This window comes from Phaseolus vulgaris, chromosome 6 (genome assembly GCF_000499845.2).
Source record: "Phaseolus vulgaris cultivar G19833 chromosome 6, P. vulgaris v2.0, whole genome shotgun sequence".
Lineage (NCBI taxonomy): Eukaryota > Viridiplantae > Streptophyta > Magnoliopsida > Fabales > Fabaceae > Phaseolus > Phaseolus vulgaris.
In genome coordinates this window covers 20,849,150-20,867,321 of record NC_023754.2, presented here as the reverse complement: position 1 = coordinate 20,867,321, position 18,172 = coordinate 20,849,150, and the positions used below count along the sequence as shown (strand labels likewise).

At 30.9% G+C, this 18,172-nt stretch overlaps 3 protein-coding genes and 1 non-coding gene across 4 annotated transcripts; 1 reads left to right on the top strand and 3 right to left on the bottom strand.

Annotated features, from left to right (window-relative positions):
• Positions 1 to 2,108, top strand: LOC137833108 (aldehyde oxidase GLOX). The gene has a single exon (XM_068641481.1). It carries the CDS (start codon positions 333 to 335, stop codon positions 1,989 to 1,991), a length of 1,659 nt encoding a protein of 552 aa, XP_068497582.1. The 5' UTR covers positions 1 to 332; the 3' UTR covers positions 1,992 to 2,108.
• A 6,042-nt stretch (positions 2,109 to 8,150) lies between these two features.
• Positions 8,151 to 8,896, bottom strand: LOC137833107 (uncharacterized). Its single transcript, XM_068641480.1, has one exon. The coding sequence runs from the start codon at positions 8,788 to 8,790 to the stop codon at positions 8,257 to 8,259; it is 534 nt and encodes a 177-aa protein (XP_068497581.1). The 5' UTR covers positions 8,791 to 8,896; the 3' UTR covers positions 8,151 to 8,256.
• A 2,321-nt stretch (positions 8,897 to 11,217) lies between these two features.
• Positions 11,218 to 11,378, bottom strand: LOC137833714 (U1 spliceosomal RNA). The gene has a single exon (XR_011084783.1). It is a non-coding gene; the product is annotated as a U1 spliceosomal RNA (small nuclear RNA).
• A 1,149-nt stretch (positions 11,379 to 12,527) lies between these two features.
• Positions 12,528 to 15,121, bottom strand: LOC137831754 (uncharacterized). The gene is made up of 5 exons (XM_068639558.1): positions 14,742 to 15,121; positions 14,481 to 14,629; positions 14,218 to 14,379; positions 13,396 to 13,511; positions 12,528 to 12,969 (listed from the first exon to the last, which is right to left on the bottom strand). The coding sequence occupies exons 1-5, from the start codon at positions 14,947 to 14,949 to the stop codon at positions 12,951 to 12,953; spliced, it is 654 nt and encodes a 217-aa protein (XP_068495659.1). The 5' UTR covers positions 14,950 to 15,121; the 3' UTR covers positions 12,528 to 12,950.
• Positions 15,122 to 18,172: the final 3,051 nt, after the last annotated feature.

Genomic DNA, 18,172 nt, shown 5'->3' with positions numbered 1-18,172 from the left:
ATGTGGACACTATGATTTAAAATCAACTGAAGATGTGTAGGTTTTTGGTATCATATTTCTTGCCTTTAAACTGCACTGCTTCACCTGCACTCCTTTAGCTGCTGAATCAACCATTCCTTTCAAAGATACCCTCCTTTTTGTTCCTCCCTGTAATTATATCTATGCATGTTTTTTCTCTTCTTTTCATCAAACATGTTTCATGCTTCACTCTGTACAAATATAAATTAATTTCCCTTTCAATTCCTTCTATCACCCAACGCCACCAACTCTTCACCAATAAACTCAACCAAATTCTTCCAACACTTCTCCTTCTCCCTACCTAATTACCAAGAATGAGCACTATCATGATCCTAATAGTAATACCATTTGTTCTAGCTTCATTGTTTCCATGTTTTCAGGCTCAGACTCTGCCATCACGCTTTGCCAACCAAGGACAATGGCAGCTCTTGCACCCAAGCATTGGCATATCCCCAATGCACATGCAACTTCTCCACAACGACAAAGTCATCATGTTTGATCGAACTGATTTTGGCCACTCATACCTTCCTCTTTCCAATGGCCGTTGTCGCATGGATCCCTTTGACATTGCCCTAAAACTCGATTGTTCTGCTCACTCCGCTCTATACGACGTTGCCACCAACACGCTGCGACCCTTAATGATACAAACCGACACATGGTGTTCCTCAGGAGCGGTTCTTCCGAACGGTACTTTGATACAGACCGGGGGCTACAACGATGGCGAACGTAACATTCGCATGTTCACCCCGTGCTTCGACGAAACCTGCGACTGGGTCGAATTCCCACGTTTGTTATCACAAAGAAGATGGTATGCAACAAACCAAATACTCCCAGATGCTCGTGTCATTGTTGTTGGAGGTAGAAGACAATTCAACTACGAATTCTTACCTAAAACCGCTAACCCTAACAGTTATCCTTCTTCTGTTCCTCTTAACTTTCTTCAGCGAACCTCCGATACAAGTGAAAATAATCTATACCCTTTCGTGCATCTTTTACCCGATGGAAACCTGTTCATTTTCGCCAACACAAAATCCGTGTTATTTGACTACAAACTAAACAGTGTAATCAAAGAGTTCCCTCCAATTCCAGGTGAAGATCCTCGTAACTACCCTAGCTCGGGTTCTTCCGTTCTCCTCCCGCTAGACGAAAACCTAGTTCCACTCCAAGCTGAAGTGGTGGTCTGCGGCGGAGCGCCTCGCGGCTCGTTCGAAAGCGCCTTACGTGGGAGCTTCATGCAAGCCCTTGCCTCGTGCGGGAGACTGAGACTCACTCATCCTAACCCTAATTGGGTGATGGAGAACATGCCGATGCCACGAGCAATGGGTGACATGCTTCTCCTCCCTAACGGTGATGTCGTTATAATTAACGGCGTAGGGGCCGGGACAGCTGGGTGGGAACACGGCCGTGAGCCGGTGTTGACGCCGTTGATATTCCGGCCATCGGAGACGGTGAATCGGTTTAGTATTATGGCACCGGCATCAAGACCTAGGTTATATCACTCTTCGGCTGTGTTGTTGAAAGATGGAAGGGTTTTAGTTGGTGGTAGCAACCCTCACGTTTTTTACAACTTCACTGGGGTTGAGTACCCCACTGATCTTAGCTTGGAGGCGTTTTCTCCGCCGTATTTGGCGCCGGAGTTTAATCCGGTGCGGCCAACGATTAGGTATGTTACGAATAATAACGTTTTAGGGTTTAGAACTTTTTGTTATGTGACGTTCTCGGTGTCTGATTTTGGTTCGGCGAGTGACGTGTCGATTAGGATCTTGGCACCGTCGTTTACGACGCACTCTTTTGGACAGAATCAGAGGATGGTGGTGTTGAAGTTGCGTGGGGTTACGTACCTGGGCGGAGAAGCTTATTATGCAACGGTGGTGGGGCCTTCGACGGCGGAGATTGCACCGCCGGGATACTACATTTTGTTTGTGGTGCACAAGGGTGTGCCAAGTTCAGGTTGGTGGGTGCAAGTCATGTAATAAAGTAACAGAGATTATGAAGTTGTGCAATTGGTTATTAAATTGTTGTTAATAATTAGCATAAATATTAAGAGGTGTTTGTTAGTGCAGTGCAGATGAATGAGAATGAATTAATAATCTTAACCCAACTACAAATCATGATATCTAATGCTCTAACTTAGGGTGTGTAGAAAAATAATTAGGGTGATTATAAATGTATGACATTTTATTTGTTGAATGCTGATATCACAAACATTGCCAGTAAACACTCCCTTCAATTGAACTTATCTCTTGATACGAGTGTATGACATTTAGGTTTTAGAGATTAATCTTTATATATAATTTCTTTACTGTTTATAAGTCTTTCAAATGATATAAATATAAAAACTATCTTAATTTTTTTTGTTAATATTACAAATTTTTTTCATAAAAGATTTCATGAAATTAAATTAACATTTTCAGATTATATAATAAACTTTGATTATTTAATTAGAATTAATATGATTTTTAAGGAGGTAAACAATCTAATTAATGAAAAAAATATGTTAGTATTAAAAAATATACAAACTTGTGTGTGTACATATATATATGTATATATATATATATATATGTATATATATATATTATTTTAAGATGAATGTAGATGAATTTGACATTATCTTTCCGTAAATGTAGATATGATTTAAAAAAATGCGAAAATTATTTTTTATTATCAATTTCTACTATACACATAATATTTTGCCGATAAAAAAATACACATAATATTTATTTTTTGTTAAATACCATATAGACATTATTGTACAATTAAAAACTATACTTTTGACATCCATAAAAATATTAATATTTGGAGTTGTGTATTCGATATCAGTGTTAAATATCACTCTCTTGTACAATATATAATAAACATGTGGTATTGAGTACAAAATAAGTCTTCTACCCATAAGGAAATGAGGTGTGAAAAAAAGATGATATTGAATGAAATAAGAGATAATAGAAATATATTTACTATGTAGGTTTTGGAGGTGTAGATTGAGTATCTCTATTATAATAATATATAGGGTTGAAACATCTTTGAACCAAAAAAAAACAAGATCTTTTGCAAGTTGTTTGATTCAAGTTTCATAACCAGAGGTTTGTGTAGGGTGCATAAAAAGGAAACCATTAGTGGTAGTGAAATGTTAAGTCTCAAAAATAATGTTTGATCACATTTATGAATCAAAACTAACCGAGGCACAAATTGATAAGAAATAAAAAATTAAATAAAAAATTTGAATTTTTATTATTTATATGTATTAGGAAAATGGTCTCATAATATTATTTTCACTAAACATGCGTAGTAAGATGTTATTAAAATATTTGGAATGTGAAATATGAAGCTACAAAAAGAAAATATGGAGATGCAGACAAAAGATTTCTACATTTTAAAGTTATGTGGGCCAACCCGTCCTACTTTTTTTCAGCGGGCCGCGGGCCGGGCCGCCTCACTTTGTCACCCCTAATCTCATACTGCTTTACACGTTCTCAAATACCTAAAAGTCTCTCCTGGTGCAGGTATTTTTCTCCACAATTGTATATATTTGGATGAAACTTTGGTCTCCTGGAAATAAATAAAAAAAGCAAATCATTTCAAGGAGTTCTTTGAAAGTTGAGTATAGAGCATTAGCTTTCACCACTTGCGTAATTTAGTGGCTTGTTTATAATCTCTTGCAAGATTTTTGGATTTCTTTCCTCCTATTATGACAGTCATTCGACAATCTAAATTGCTCACAATCAAATTTTTCACGAAGGAAAAAAACATATACAAATTTACTACCTATATAGTTCGTGAAAAGCTAAACCAAGAACTAATCAAGTTACTCTTCATCTCCTCTTCCATGCAAACAACTGATTTGTTTACAAAGCCTCTACCCCATAAAACGTTCAAGACTTTATATTCTTGAGGATGATATAATATTACTATTTTTCTTTTTATTTTGTTAGTGTTGTTATTGTATTTCAGTTTTTCTCACTACAAGAAAAACTTGATTTAGCTTCCAAATTTTTGCGTGGGCCATTTGCGGACGCTACTCTCGTCGGCCAAAATGAGTAAAAGCCCACGCAAAATTTACATTGGACGCAAAACAGACGCATATATTGATTTAATTTTTTTTTTTTTTTTTAAATTTTGCGTCGGCCGCGGCCCACGCATAGGCGTCGGTTTTGCGTTGCCCACAGAACCCACGCATATGCGTCCGCTATAGCTCACGCATATGCGTCCGCTATAGCCCACGCATGTTTAGAATTTTAAAATTTAAATATTTTTAATGTATAATAAATATTTTAATTTTGAATTCTTTATTATATTTATTTTAGAATTATTTCTTTAATGTTATAATAAATTATTTAATTTATCAATTTTGAATATAAATTAATTAAATTAGATTTATTAAATTAAATAAGCGTTTGATTTAAAATTAATTGACTAAAATAAAATATATATTTAAATTATTTAAATGTTATATAAAATATTTGTTTATTTTAAATATTATTTATTTTAAATTTATTTTATTTATATATTGTCATAACTATTTTATTTTTGAAATTATGATATAAATTAGTTAAATTAAATTTATTAAATTGATGATAATAATATTAAATTTATTAAATATTAATATTAATACTAATAATATTAATAATATGTATAATAATATTAATAATATTTATAATAATATTAATAATAATGTTAATTATAATATTAATTATAATATTAATTATAATGTTAATAATAATATTAATAATAATGTTAATAATAATATTAATAATAATTTAATAATATGAGTATAATTTATTTTATTATTATTAATAATAATTCTATTAATATGTATAAATTATATTAATAATAAGTATAATAAACATGAAGAGCATTTAAGTTTCTTATGCAACAACCATTACTGTTTTGGCAAACTGCCAGTCATTTTCATTTTTATGGTTTTCGAAATCATTTTTATCCACTATTACTACTTAAATATATAAATCTTGTTAAATGAAGACTTCATTCTCAAACAAATATCTAACATATTTTTATCTAATGATCTACCATATTAAAAAAAATGTTTTTTTAACATGAAAAAATAAAAGTCATTGCAATGGCTGGACTGGAAATACTATTTCATTACAAAAATAAAGAAAAGTTTATCCTAGGGAGTACTTCTATTTACTATTTATATCTATCTATTTTGATTTTTCATTTGTGTGATTCTTCCATTAATTAAATTATATAGGAGAAAAAAAAACATAAGTATTTAAAAGGTATAAATTAAAATGGATAAAAATATGGAAGAGATTTATGTGTTTGAATGAAGAGATAGGAAAGAGAACATCTCTCCATATATGAAAGATGACCAAAATATAAATTGAAATGGCATGCACAATTTGATGCCAAGGGGTTGATGGGACATCATCACAAAAATGGCATGAAATGAAAGTGATAATCATGTGTCCAAAGTTGGAGGAGAGATGAACAAAACAAAGATGTTTTGGATGAAAAGGAGTAGGTGTCACAGTTGAATATGGTGAAGAAACAAAAGGTCAAGTACAATCTTATTTTGATTATATTCTTAAACACATCACAAATAAGACCTTATGTGATCATAATCTGTTATTTTATTTTTATCAATTTCACTGAGTATGTAAATTTTAAATTTCCCCAAAAAGAAATTATTTATAGAACCACAAAATTAAATCAAATGAATTGAAAATATTAATATTTATAAATAATAAGACTTATTTATATCATTTAAGTAAAGTTAATATTTATTCTCCTATCCTTCTCCTTTAAAATTTCAATATGCTTACTGAATATTAAATTATTTCAAATAAATATATATATATATATATATATAATTAAAATATAGTAATATAGTTTAAATTTAAAATGATTATTTGTTTATATTGGAAAAAGAAGTTATTTTGCATATTTATTGCGTTCTTAATCACTATATTTAAAATTAGTTAGTGATGAACTACACAAGGGAGAAAGCATGAATATATGAAGAGTGTGAGTAAAACTCCAATCATACACACTGTGCATTTTAAATTACTAATCATCTCAATATTATTTGAAAACTCAAACTCAACTCCTAATAAAAAACTCTCAAGTCCCCTAATAAATCATATCAAGTTAATCAAATATTTTACTGTAATATTTCGAATCAAATCAATACATTTCAATAAAAAAAAAATCTAATTAACAATAAAAAAAAGGTTAGAGTTGTGTGTTGTTGGCATTCTATTAGGAGTTTTTGCTAGTCTTTTGGGTCTCTCTCGGCCCGTCCTCTTGCTACCAATAATGAATGTGGGCTGCTTCTTCTTGCACCTTCATGAATTCTTGCAGCACTCCCATAAATTTTATAATTTCAAACTTATCAAAACTTATCATTACATGCATTTCCTTCACGAAAAAATACGAGTAATCCTAAACTTGATTTTTCTACAGTAATTAAGACAAGTATTTCATCGATTACGAAACATTAGTTATAGAAGTAAACGCATCACAAATCAAGACAGAATCACATTCAAGCCAAACATTACTTTTGAGTTTTCTCCATAGCATGTATAACTTCATAAAACTCAACAATCATAGTAGTCTGAACTTCAAGAAATGCAGAGAGAACATCAATAAACTTTCTCATACTCCCACAAAAAATACTTCCACAAACAGCAAGACCAGGATACCCTAAGAGTCTCATCCGTATTAATTTTAATCCAACCTGGTGAAAGAAACTTGAATTTCTATATTCTTCTTATGAACCGAAAAAATTTCATTATATTATTTATTATTGGGTTGTTATTGTATTTTTTTATTTTTTTTAGATTCAGTCTATCATCTCATGCTAAGACCATGAAATGATCTCGTCATCTCTCTCAACTTTGATGGTAGAATGGTGTTCATGGCCATAGTCATCATTTTGAAGTCATTATCTAGTATGGAGTGCTGATATAAAAAAAAATTATCTAGTGTGCAGATGAATTTTGTTGTTTCTGATAATAATTTAAATTGTTATCTGCCCCGACCATAGAATTATGATTTGATTAATTTGACACACCATACTATTAATTTAATTAATTATTGATAATGATTATGTCATGTCTCCCTTTTTTATTGAACTTGATTTATATGTTTTATATTAATTAGACCATTGCGAATTGACTATTAGTAGCAAGTTATTCTTTGTACTGCAATTTAACCTGAGAAAAATTTAAATACAAATTTATAACTTTTCAGAAAATAAATTGAATAATTCTAATTATAGTTCTGATAAATCTAATATAATCTGATATAATTTAGGAATTAAAGTACAAAATAATTTATATATTTTTTGTTTTAATATGTTTTTAAAAAACAAAATCGCAACTAAGTTTAAATAAGTTGAATGTGATGATTTTTTTATTGACTTTATATGAAGGGGAACCTTTCATATTATTAGTGATTTGTTTAGCCTTTTAAAATTCTTTTTTCTTATTTTCATATTAAACAATTTGTTTTGACATTGTCATCTCACTCTATTTCACTCCTCTCCACCTCCTACTTGTTTACAAATGATTAGGATAAAAGAAAAGGAACAAAGTCATAAATTCTATGATTTGGAGGAAAAAGATATAGAGAAAAAAAAACTATAAAAAGAATATAAGAATAAAAATATATAAAATATATGAAAATTTAAGTAAAAAAACACAGTAAAGTATGGTTTCAGTTGTTTTTAAGTTCTACTTGCGAATAATTATATTGTTTGAGTGATACTAAATTTGAATATCTTAAATAACATTAATTTCTATGAAAATAAATTTTGCCTAAAGAGATTAATCAAATAAAATATTACTCACTAATAAAAGTTTATCCATTATACTACACTTTAAATTTTGATAAATTCAACTTATTCCAATTTTAATTGTATATTGTTAATAATTAATTATAAACAATTATTTATACTTTGACCATTAACAAGATTTCCACTTCTTTGAGCGATGTGTGACTAATCTTCATTGATCTGCAAGTGTGTGTTGCGAATCTTTTCTTGGATTAAAAAATCTGTCAACTAACTGATAAATAAGCTATATATGCTTAAGGGCAAAACAATTTTGCAGAAGCTTGTGTTTGAAATAGATTTAAGATAAATTTCACAAATAACTGTAGTGTAGCAATTCATGGAAAGTATTATATTGTTTTATATTTTATTTATGACAAACAAGATTTTCATATTACAGTGAATCATACTTTATTTGCAGACTAAATATCAGCAGAAATAATCTAGTCACCTGGAAGAATCTTCTCTGTGGACAAGAAACTATACACAACAAAATCCTTAAGAACTCCTTTGAAATAAGTGTACTTTCTGAGAACACCCTCTCTAATGAAGCCAACCTTTTCCAACACCCTCTGGGAAGGTTTGTTGTCAACATCAACAAAAGCCTGCAACCTTAGCAAATTGGGAAAGTCCTTGAAGACTTGAGGCACAGCAATCTGGAGCACTTTGGTGGCTATCCCTTGGCCCCAGTAGCTGCTCCCAATGGCATAGCCTATGTCAGCCTTGTGCCTTTCATCACCTGACCAAGGATATACTGAAACAAATCCGATGGAACAGTCACCATGACAGACTGAGCGACGCCATGGATGAGGTATGCAAACATCCCTTATGAAGGTCAAAGCCTCTTCCTTAGAGCCACAAGTCTTCCATAGGAGGTTTCTGGTCACTTCATCATCCCCTGCCCACAAGAAGAAATCATCAACATCACTAATCTTGAATGGCCGGAGTCTAATAGTAGAGAGATCCACAGATTCCATCTTGGTCAAATTTTGGAGTATTTTGATTTCTAAACTTTATAAATTGATCTGTGGTGTGCACCACAAGTAAAGGACCTTCCAAGCCCAATATTATGTAAGTGTGATTTTTCCAACAGTTATCTTAGTTTAATAGAACAATCAAAAAGTATATCCTTATATTATATATATAGAGATAGATAGATAACTTTTATTTATATAAATGTTGTAACAAAATATCTAAAGATGTGTATGACTTCTGATTGTGACATATAACTAATATTTGAAAGGATTTTTGCTGGTCAAACATTGATGATTAAACAAGAATTGATTGATAGAATGAAAGACTAGAATTCTAATTTATACCATTTTATTTAAACTTAGAATTTTAATTTTAATTCAATGTTTAGTAAATTCTATATACATAAAGTTCTGGAATTTAGTTTTGGAAACGAATTTCTATCTATTAAGTTTGAAGATAAAAGTCATCAGACAAACAATAGACCTTTTTTACCCATTAACCCGTCCAGGTTAAATTACAATTATGCCAGTTACTCTTTACTTAAAGTATCCAAAACTAAAAGTAAGTACATTTTTATTGATGTGGGACTAAGACAAATACTAGTTTAGTTGTTCTTCTATGTGAAATGCATCAGTTCTGAATTTACTACCTGGTGCATTTCTAATCATTTTCACACATGCCTGTTTTTTAAGGATTTACTGCTATTAAATACTGAAATCATGCATTTCACATGGAAAATAATACCAGATCTAGTTGAACTAGTTTATCTTGTATAAATCTTTTTCAACTGAAGACTTATTTTTGAAATCCTTTTCACTAAGAGGGAAACATGGTGTCAACATAGTGAACAGATATAGCAAGAAGATCCAATTTGGTTCTCGGTTTTTAAAAAACTCTTAGCATTTTTTGTCTTGAAAGTAAATAATTGATCCAAACAAACTAATTGCACCTCTCCTACTGGTATTAAAATATAAGAAGTTGAGGCACTTTGACTTTTAAAACGAGAGTACAAATGGAGATACACACCCCAGTGTGCCCTTTGCATAGAGGTCAAATAATTAGGTGTTATATTGTGTAACTATTTTCAGTTGGCTAGGGAGTTGCTATTATAATAAAATTTAACCGTGATAGTATTGTATCCGTATATATATGCAAGGATTGTCTAATTATTTTCTCATGTTTTTTAAACCCTTATATATAAATCATTCTTTATTTTATGTTTTCAAGCAAGCAGGTAAGAATTTAGATGTTTAAGGTCAATCTCTATTACTTATAATTGGATTTCTAAATCGTATGTTTTCTTGACTATTTAAGCAGCAGAAGGAGAAATAAAACAAATTAACTACTCTTCTACCTATGACAACCTCAAAAAATTAAGAGCTAAACAAAATCATGCATCTGTTCACCAAAAACCTGTTACTGTGAGCATGCTTGCAGTCTAGAGCATTGAGCAATTTGACCTGAACTAGATAAAAAAGAATGTCTGCATAAGGAGAGGGTACCTCCATAACAGATCAGGCTTCCTTGCAGTTTAACCTCTAATCTCTGTATTCCTTACCTTCATAAATGAATACTGCGGAACATACTGTGGTCAATTATGAAAACCCTTTTAAGATTATGTCCTTATATTAAATACTAAATTCATAACATCTGTGGTGATAAAAAAAGAGTAATTTCCTACTTTGATTAAAATAAAAAAGAAAGAGAAATGTCAAAGAGTTAATTGCTTATGATAGAAAATAAAACACCAATTCCAATTTAAATATTAAGCATATTATAGTTTTTTGTGTGAATACAAGTTGTTGTTTCACTGGAGGTCTGATTTTCTGATAGAAATGTGAGAAATAAAAGGCATTAGGCAGCAAACTACTATAATATCTAAATAAATGATAGAAAAGTAGCATGCTATAACTGTGTTGGGTCCTTGGGAGATTTAACACATGGATATATCATTAAGTTCAACACATCAGCTTTTGTGTAAAGGTATGCCCAGAAAAGCCAAGAACTACAGAAAGCATGGACAGATAGCAACATTTCACTAGTTTAATTGAAGAGCAAACAACTACCACAACAGAAAAAATAATCTATTGCTGTCGAGGATTTTTTCTGAAGAAATGGTATTGAACCAACCAGCTTTTCAACCTACAAAATATTAAATCTAATTCTAATCAAACGTAGGTATACACTATAACTTTTCGAAAGACAACAATAGGTAGACAAAATAGATACTATAGTAACACACTCTGATCTCACAGACAAAAGTAGAATGATATAATAGGTGATTATCTTATATTTAAGATTTTAACTGAATTTGGTACGGGCCTAGTTTTGGGTTTATACATTTTATGTTTAGTCAAATACAACTTGCACATTAAACAAGAATGATATAATAGGTGATTATCTCATACTTAAAAATTTAACTGAGTTTGGTAGGGGCCGCGCGAACGCAGGCCCCCGCTTCCACAAATTACGATGTAGATTCTCCCATTTTGGGAGACCTTAAGTGGGCACCCCTCCTGAGTGCAATGGAGGTCACCAACCTAGGCCATGAGCCTTAATGATCACCCATTGACCCCATCCAGGTAAGTATGTTCTACCGCCGGAGGTCAGCTTTAATTTAAACACCCTGAAGACTATCGCATGCTTAATACTAGCCAATGTGGGACTATTAAGCATGCTGAAGTTAAGGAAATAACTACTCGAAAGCAAAACCATATATCTTTCCATGGTTCATAATATGAAGTTTTCCAGGTAGTTCCCACATTTATTTACCTCTTTGAAGTGAGATAAGACAAATAGTTCAACTTTTCTTCGTTTATTTGTTGAACAATATTTTCTTCCTTGAACTAATTGCCGAATAACTGAACTAGACTTTGGCATGTTGAATGGATGAAAATTTATAAAAAAACACATTAAGGGTGAGTGGAATATAAAATATTCATATGACCTTATCATGCCAATGTATAACTTGAGAAGATCCATAACATTCTTTCAAAAGTAATCCTCTGCATTGGCACAGTTTTTCCTTACAATTGTGTATGATGACTAAATAATTAAAAAAATTATGCTTACTCAACTCAACCACTATGGGTTTCCTTGAAACTTACTGGTAAAAGGGAATGGTCATTAGTAACGGATAACACTCCTGCAATTTTTCTTGTGATATTTTATTACTATATATACATGCATAACCATTTTCTAACGACAAAAATTCGTTTCTTACACTCCTTATAGGAAAAAAACAAAACTAAAACTTAACTTTTTTATAAACTAAAATTAGTTTATAGAACTAATAAAAATCTCTTAAAACTCTATTAACTTTTTATTTGTTTTTCTTCTTTTTTCTCTTCTTTTTTCTGGAAGGGTATGTCGAGAAATTTGTACAATTAGACCTCAAATGAATGACCAATGCGTTTGACAGATACCAACTTTTAATTAATGAACTAAGTTGTCTCGAATCTCACGAGATAGGAGAATGTTATCCATAGATTGCTTAGGTCTGCTAGAACTAGATCACTTGCAGAGAACAGAGGGCAAGTTATAGGAGTTCAAACATGTAACTTCGATCATTTTGAGCAAATACTTCCAGCATCCATGTTTTAATTTTTTTCATCCCCAGTTTGATAATTAATTTAAGCAATTCCACTTCACTTGACAGCCATCTTTGAACCGTGTATTTCTCGTCCATTCTTCTTTTAACCTTGACCAAATATACCAAAACCAAAATCTATTAATGCAATTTGAGTACCAAATCTCGAATCCGATAGATTTAATAAAATGCTGTTATATATCAGTAAACAAATGAGTAGAAGCATTTCTAATTTTAAAATGAATACAGTTCTTCTTATTCCCTTGCCATTTAGGCAGGTGTGAGAGACAGGAGAATTAACTAACTATTCTTCAGTTGAACAAAAATACTTTTCTGGTTCTGCCTGTGACCACCTCAAAAATTGGAAAGCTAAACAAAATTGCGCAATTCTTCAGCAAAATACATCATCCTAAATCAACTTATTGTGGGCATTCTTGCAGTCGAGTGAATTGGGCAGCAAGATCGGTACAGAACAAAACAGGGTATAACTCTAGATCAATTCAGCAATGTCTAGGGATACCTCCATAACCGATCAGGCTTACTTGCAGTTTAACATTTAATCTCTGAATTCCTTCAATCCTTTCCGCAGCACCTTCATAAATTAATATTGAGGAACATAAGGGTTCTGCACTTCTTATATTAAAGTTCATCAAATTTGGGGGATAAAAAAAGTTGTTTACTATTTGAATAGGAAAGAAAGAAAAGTCAGAGTTTACTGTTTACAACTAAACACGCAACAATGCAATAGTTTTCACACATAATAATACACCAAATCCAGCTTTTCAGAAACTAATTAAGAAATAAAAGACATTAGGCAGGAAACTACTCTAATATCTAACAAGATAATACAAAAAGCAGCAAATTAAGGAGGCTACGGATTAAGGAGTTTTGAAAACAATTCTTTTAGCCTCATAATCAGCTACTGTGTAAAAAGCATCCAAAGAAAACCCAGGCAAGTATGGACAGACAGTAATATTTTACTCGCTTAAACAAAACAGGAAAAGGGAGAAAAGACAACCTTTTATATCTCTTCTTTGAACCACATGGACAGGGCGCATTCCTGCTAATTTGTCCAGCTTTGGCCAAATTAGACCTTGCAAGGTCCAATGGGGTAGAACCAACCAGCTTTTGGACCTAGAGAAAATTAAATATAAATATGGCTGGTTATCAAAATATGGCTATAAGCACCCAGAAAAGCAATTAGGCTAATTATTTGGCATTCAAAGTTCAGTTGTTATCTTGTTGCACGTACTCACACGCACCATAGTCATCAAAAAAAGGTAATGACTTTAGTTGCATTAGATATACATACTTCCAAATCAAACAAGTTTTGAAAGAAATTCTGATTAAATATCAATACCAACAATAAAAGATAAGAAAAAAATATAACACATTGACGGAGACATCAACATTTAGATACTTTGTTTTTATTTGAAGCATAATGCTGTACAACATTGCCAGCAACATAACCCGAAATCAAGAAAGAAGTCATAATGAATCAATAGCATAATTCTGAAATTTTGTAATCCCATTGAAGAAGCAACTAATTAGTTATAAGTTATCACCAGAAATAAGCTATGGACCTCACCCAAGGGCCGAGGCTTAGCACCTTGCTAGGCTAATAATGGACCCAAATCGTGCTACGCATACCAAACCCCAAATGTCAAGATAAAACTGCCCAATCAAGACCTATTTTGGAGTAGAACTACTACAAAGGCGAGAGTAAAAAAATGGTAAGCTTTCCATGAACCAATGAAAAAACTAAAATTTCTTCCCAGAAAAATGATCAATTGAACCCAACTAGGTTGCAAGGAATTAAAGTGTTAAGAAGAAGCATTACTTCAGCAAAGCTTTTTGGCGTTGGTTTTCCTTCTTCTTTTAACTTCTCTATCTTCTTCTGTGCTTCTTTGGCCCAAGTAAACTTAGCAAGTGCATTCTCTACATCAGCAAGCGTGCAGCCACAATGCTTTGCCGCTTCTTGCTTTTGAGCAGTCTGAAGATTCTGGAGATAACAAAACAAAGGATAAAAGCCAGAAGAATAAATCACAAATTAATTAATAAATGCATAAATAAACATTGTGAAGAATGAATTTTTCCAGAAACCTCTCCAGTGGAGTCCAAAACCCCAAGATATCGAATTATGGCTTCGTATTTCTCGAAGGCAGAGGAAAAAGTGGCTTCGCTGCTTCGTCCAACCATGAACTCCTTAAACGCGCCAATTCTTCTTGCCTTCTTCATTTCATCAGCAAAACCTGAGATCAATGATATCATTATTCTTACTGGGTTAAGTAAATGTACAAAACAGTGTCTGAGATATTTGAGAAAGGAGAAGAAAGGGCGAAATTGGAATCAAAAGGAACTGACGAATCAGAGTGAATGAATCGGAATTGACTTCTGACGCGTCTCCCTGGGACTGCGTGGTCTTTTGGCCTGTGATGACGTTTTTGACCTTCTCCATCCATGAACCTTGCAACTGTGTCGTGGCAAAGATTGTTCGGTGCTGGTGCTGGTGCTTGCAACTTTGGTTTGCTGCTGAATGTAAAATCTTGCTTGCGATGCGAAGTAAAGGCATTGAAAGCTTTGAGTTGAACACTCTTTCCTTCTCTGCAACTACTACACTCTTCAATGGCTGCAACTCTGCTCCAGGTTAGAGAATTGCCCTCGAAATTGGGATGTTGACGCTAGACTTAAACGACGTCGTTTGAAGGCGCTGCGCCTAGACGGAAACTTTTGATTTATTTACTAATTAATTAAATACTTTTATAATTTATAAACTAAACACTTCCTACAATACTCAGACACTTCTCTTAAAAAACATATTCTTGTCGGATAAGACACTTATCAATAAAGTGTTCAATTTAAAAAATATTTGTTAGATTTTCTGAAATTTTAGCACGTTCTAACACAATTTTAAAAGGTATAAATACAATATTTTTCTAAAAATTCAAATTTATTATGTAAAATTTTATTATGATTATAAAAATAAAAACAAATTCTTTTGAATCAGTTATGAAAAATATTTTCCTGCTCCAAAAAAATCTGAAACATACTTTTGCACATAAATATTTATTTTCAATTTATATACTTCAAAATTATATAATATATAGATTTGTGTCCTTGTATCCTACGTTTTAAAAATTATACGTATCTTCATGTTCGTACCCACGTTGTGTCAGTGTCCGTATCCGTACATGTGCTACATAGCTCGTAAGTCCTAAGGAATATTTTTAAAAAGAAAATATTGAATTTTAAATTCTTTCCTTGAGAAATTACATTATTATATTATAAAAAGAAATGCATTACAATTATTCATTGAAATGTTATTGCTTAGGTTTTAATGACTTCAAAATTTGTTATTCGTGTATTTTATTAATAGCTGTTGATATTGAAATAATACACTTTGTTTTTTTTTTTAAAGTATCCTGTTTTTTAGATGTATCAAAATAACATATGACACCTTTTTTACAACTCTTTTTATAAATAAAGATGTCCTTTTTTAAAAAACAATAACCATTTTTATGCATCATGTGTTTGTTTTAAGTTTTTAAAATGATTATAAGCTAAAAGGAATATAAAGGTTAATTAAAATAATAAGCTGTTTTGAATAGTTTCTCTAGTATGAGAATATAGTTCAAAAGGTTGTTGCAATAATACCATACTATACTCTTTTTCTTTTTAATTTTTTTCTTTTCATAGATAATTTATTTATAAAATATTAAAAAAAATGGATGTTACAAAACAAATGCTATATAACATATCAATTGCAGAAAGTGGTGGTGAGCATCTCTTTTGACAGGTCCCTTTCGAAAATTTTGTTTCATATTGTTCTGTTAAGCTACAACTTTAACAGCAACCCTTCCAACCATAATCCACTATTGACGTATTCTTCCTCAATACTTTTTTCTTCTCATAACTCTTCAAATACTAAAATTATCTGTATTATTATATTAATGTTTTTTTATTCCTAAAATATCTTCTAAATTCTATAATTCATAATATATTTAAAAAATAATTCAAATTATAAATTTTATAAAATATTTACAGATTAAAAAAGAACTTTGAAATCTTATACTGTATAATATATTTAAAAATATATATTTTGGACAGTAAAATTAAAAATATATTTTTAGATTTGAAAATAATTGGTATGATTCAAAATGTGTTTATTTTTCTGAAAAAAACTATATTAAAAATTATAGAATTTGTAATATTTTTCTAAAATGTGATTTTTTTTAGCAAAAATAACTTAAGAGTTGTGAATTGAGATTATTTTCTTTCACATTAACGTTGACATTTAAAGTTTAATGGCAAATTCTCCATGCACCATATCATTTTGGAATGCACGAAATTTATGCAAATAAAAATACCAAAATACTCTTAATGAAATGAAAATTAAGGTTTAGGTTAAATGTGCACTCAACTCAGCAGTGCACCTTTCATTTTTTTGTGGTCACCGTGAGACAACACGCGAAAGCTTGAAAACTTAAACAAAGAATAAAGATTGCATAACCCTAGTCGATTTACAAGAAGTTTTGATCTTCAAAATGTGATTGTGATATGCATATTTAAGTAGACATCCATCTTCATATATGATGTGATGTGTTCAACATTTACAGGTGCCATCATCCACATTGTGTTCTTTGTTTTTCTCACTGTGCTTGGGAACTACCGTGCCTCCGCGGCGCTGCCTCACAATGACCACAGAAAATTTAATGGTGCACTGCTGGGTTGAGTGCACATTTTACCTAAACCCTAATTTTCATTTCATTAAGGATATTTTGGTATTTTCCTTTGCATATATTGGATGCAGTCCAAAATGATCTGGTGTAGGGAGAATTTGTCATTAAGTGATTAAAATTGTTAATATGAATATTTAATAATATCTAATTTAAAATAACATACGAAAAGTAAGCAATTAAAATGTAAAAATTATTATTGAAAATTATTAAATTTAATAAGTATTTAAAATAACTTACTTAACATTTTTGTGGATTGAAAGTAATGAAAACTTGTATTGTATTAATCCAATTACAGTTATAAGCTTTTTGTTGTTTAATTGTATTTGTAACATATGAAACTAAATTAATGAAATTTCTAAACACTTGCATAAGACAAAAAAAAGACAATAGAATGAGTAATCTAACTGAACCCATCAAGTGCAATTAGAAGAGATGAAAGTTATTAATTGCAATAATTAGTGTTAGTGATATGTATTTAAAAGAAGTTGCATAATAATAAAGCTTTTAAACTTGCTCAAAAAGATAACCTTGACCAATTAAAAAAAACTGTATTTAGACAAAGGAGTTTGTATGGATAAATGATATCTTTAAACAATGAATCATGTTATTTAACAAAATCAATAAATTTAAAGAAATTATTAAAATAGATTAGTACATTGTGATATTCACAACTTTAACTTAACACCATTTACCTATTTTAATAATTAACATATAAAATTAAAAAAAATGTCATTGAGAAAAAAAATTCTACCTGCAGCAATAAAACATATCATTACACCGTCCAAACAATCACAAAAGATAAAGAAGACAACAATGAAAGACAATTATAACTAGACGGGAATGACGCATACAAACTTCAGTTTGATCCAAAAAAGACCTAAAATAAATCTGATCTGAAAAAACAATGAGTTAAAGAGAAAATTGCAGAAGAGACCTTAGGTTGTTTTACAATTTTTATTCGAATGTATTGAAAAGGATACATTTTTAAAAATGATATAAATTAGTAAGTTAGTGCACAATTTTAAGAAGAAATCATATTTTCAAAGTGTTTGTAGA

Coding starts and splice junctions, on each gene's coding strand:
- LOC137833108 (XM_068641481.1), top strand. CDS start 333: ATGAGCACTATCATGATCCTAATAGTAATACCATTTGTTCTAGCTTCA.
- LOC137831754 (XM_068639558.1), bottom strand. CDS start 14,949: ATGCCTTTACTTCGCATCGCAAGCAAGATTTTACATTCAGCAGCAAAC. Junction 14,630..14,741: donor CGATTCATTCACTCTGATTC/GTCAGTTCCTTT, acceptor CATTGATCTCAG/GTTTTGCTGATGAAATGAAG. Junction 13,512..14,217: donor CGCCAAAAAGCTTTGCTGAA/GTAATGCTTCTT, acceptor AATTTTCTCTAG/GTCCAAAAGCTGGTTGGTTC.
- LOC137833107 (XM_068641480.1), bottom strand. CDS start 8,790: ATGGAATCTGTGGATCTCTCTACTATTAGACTCCGGCCATTCAAGATT.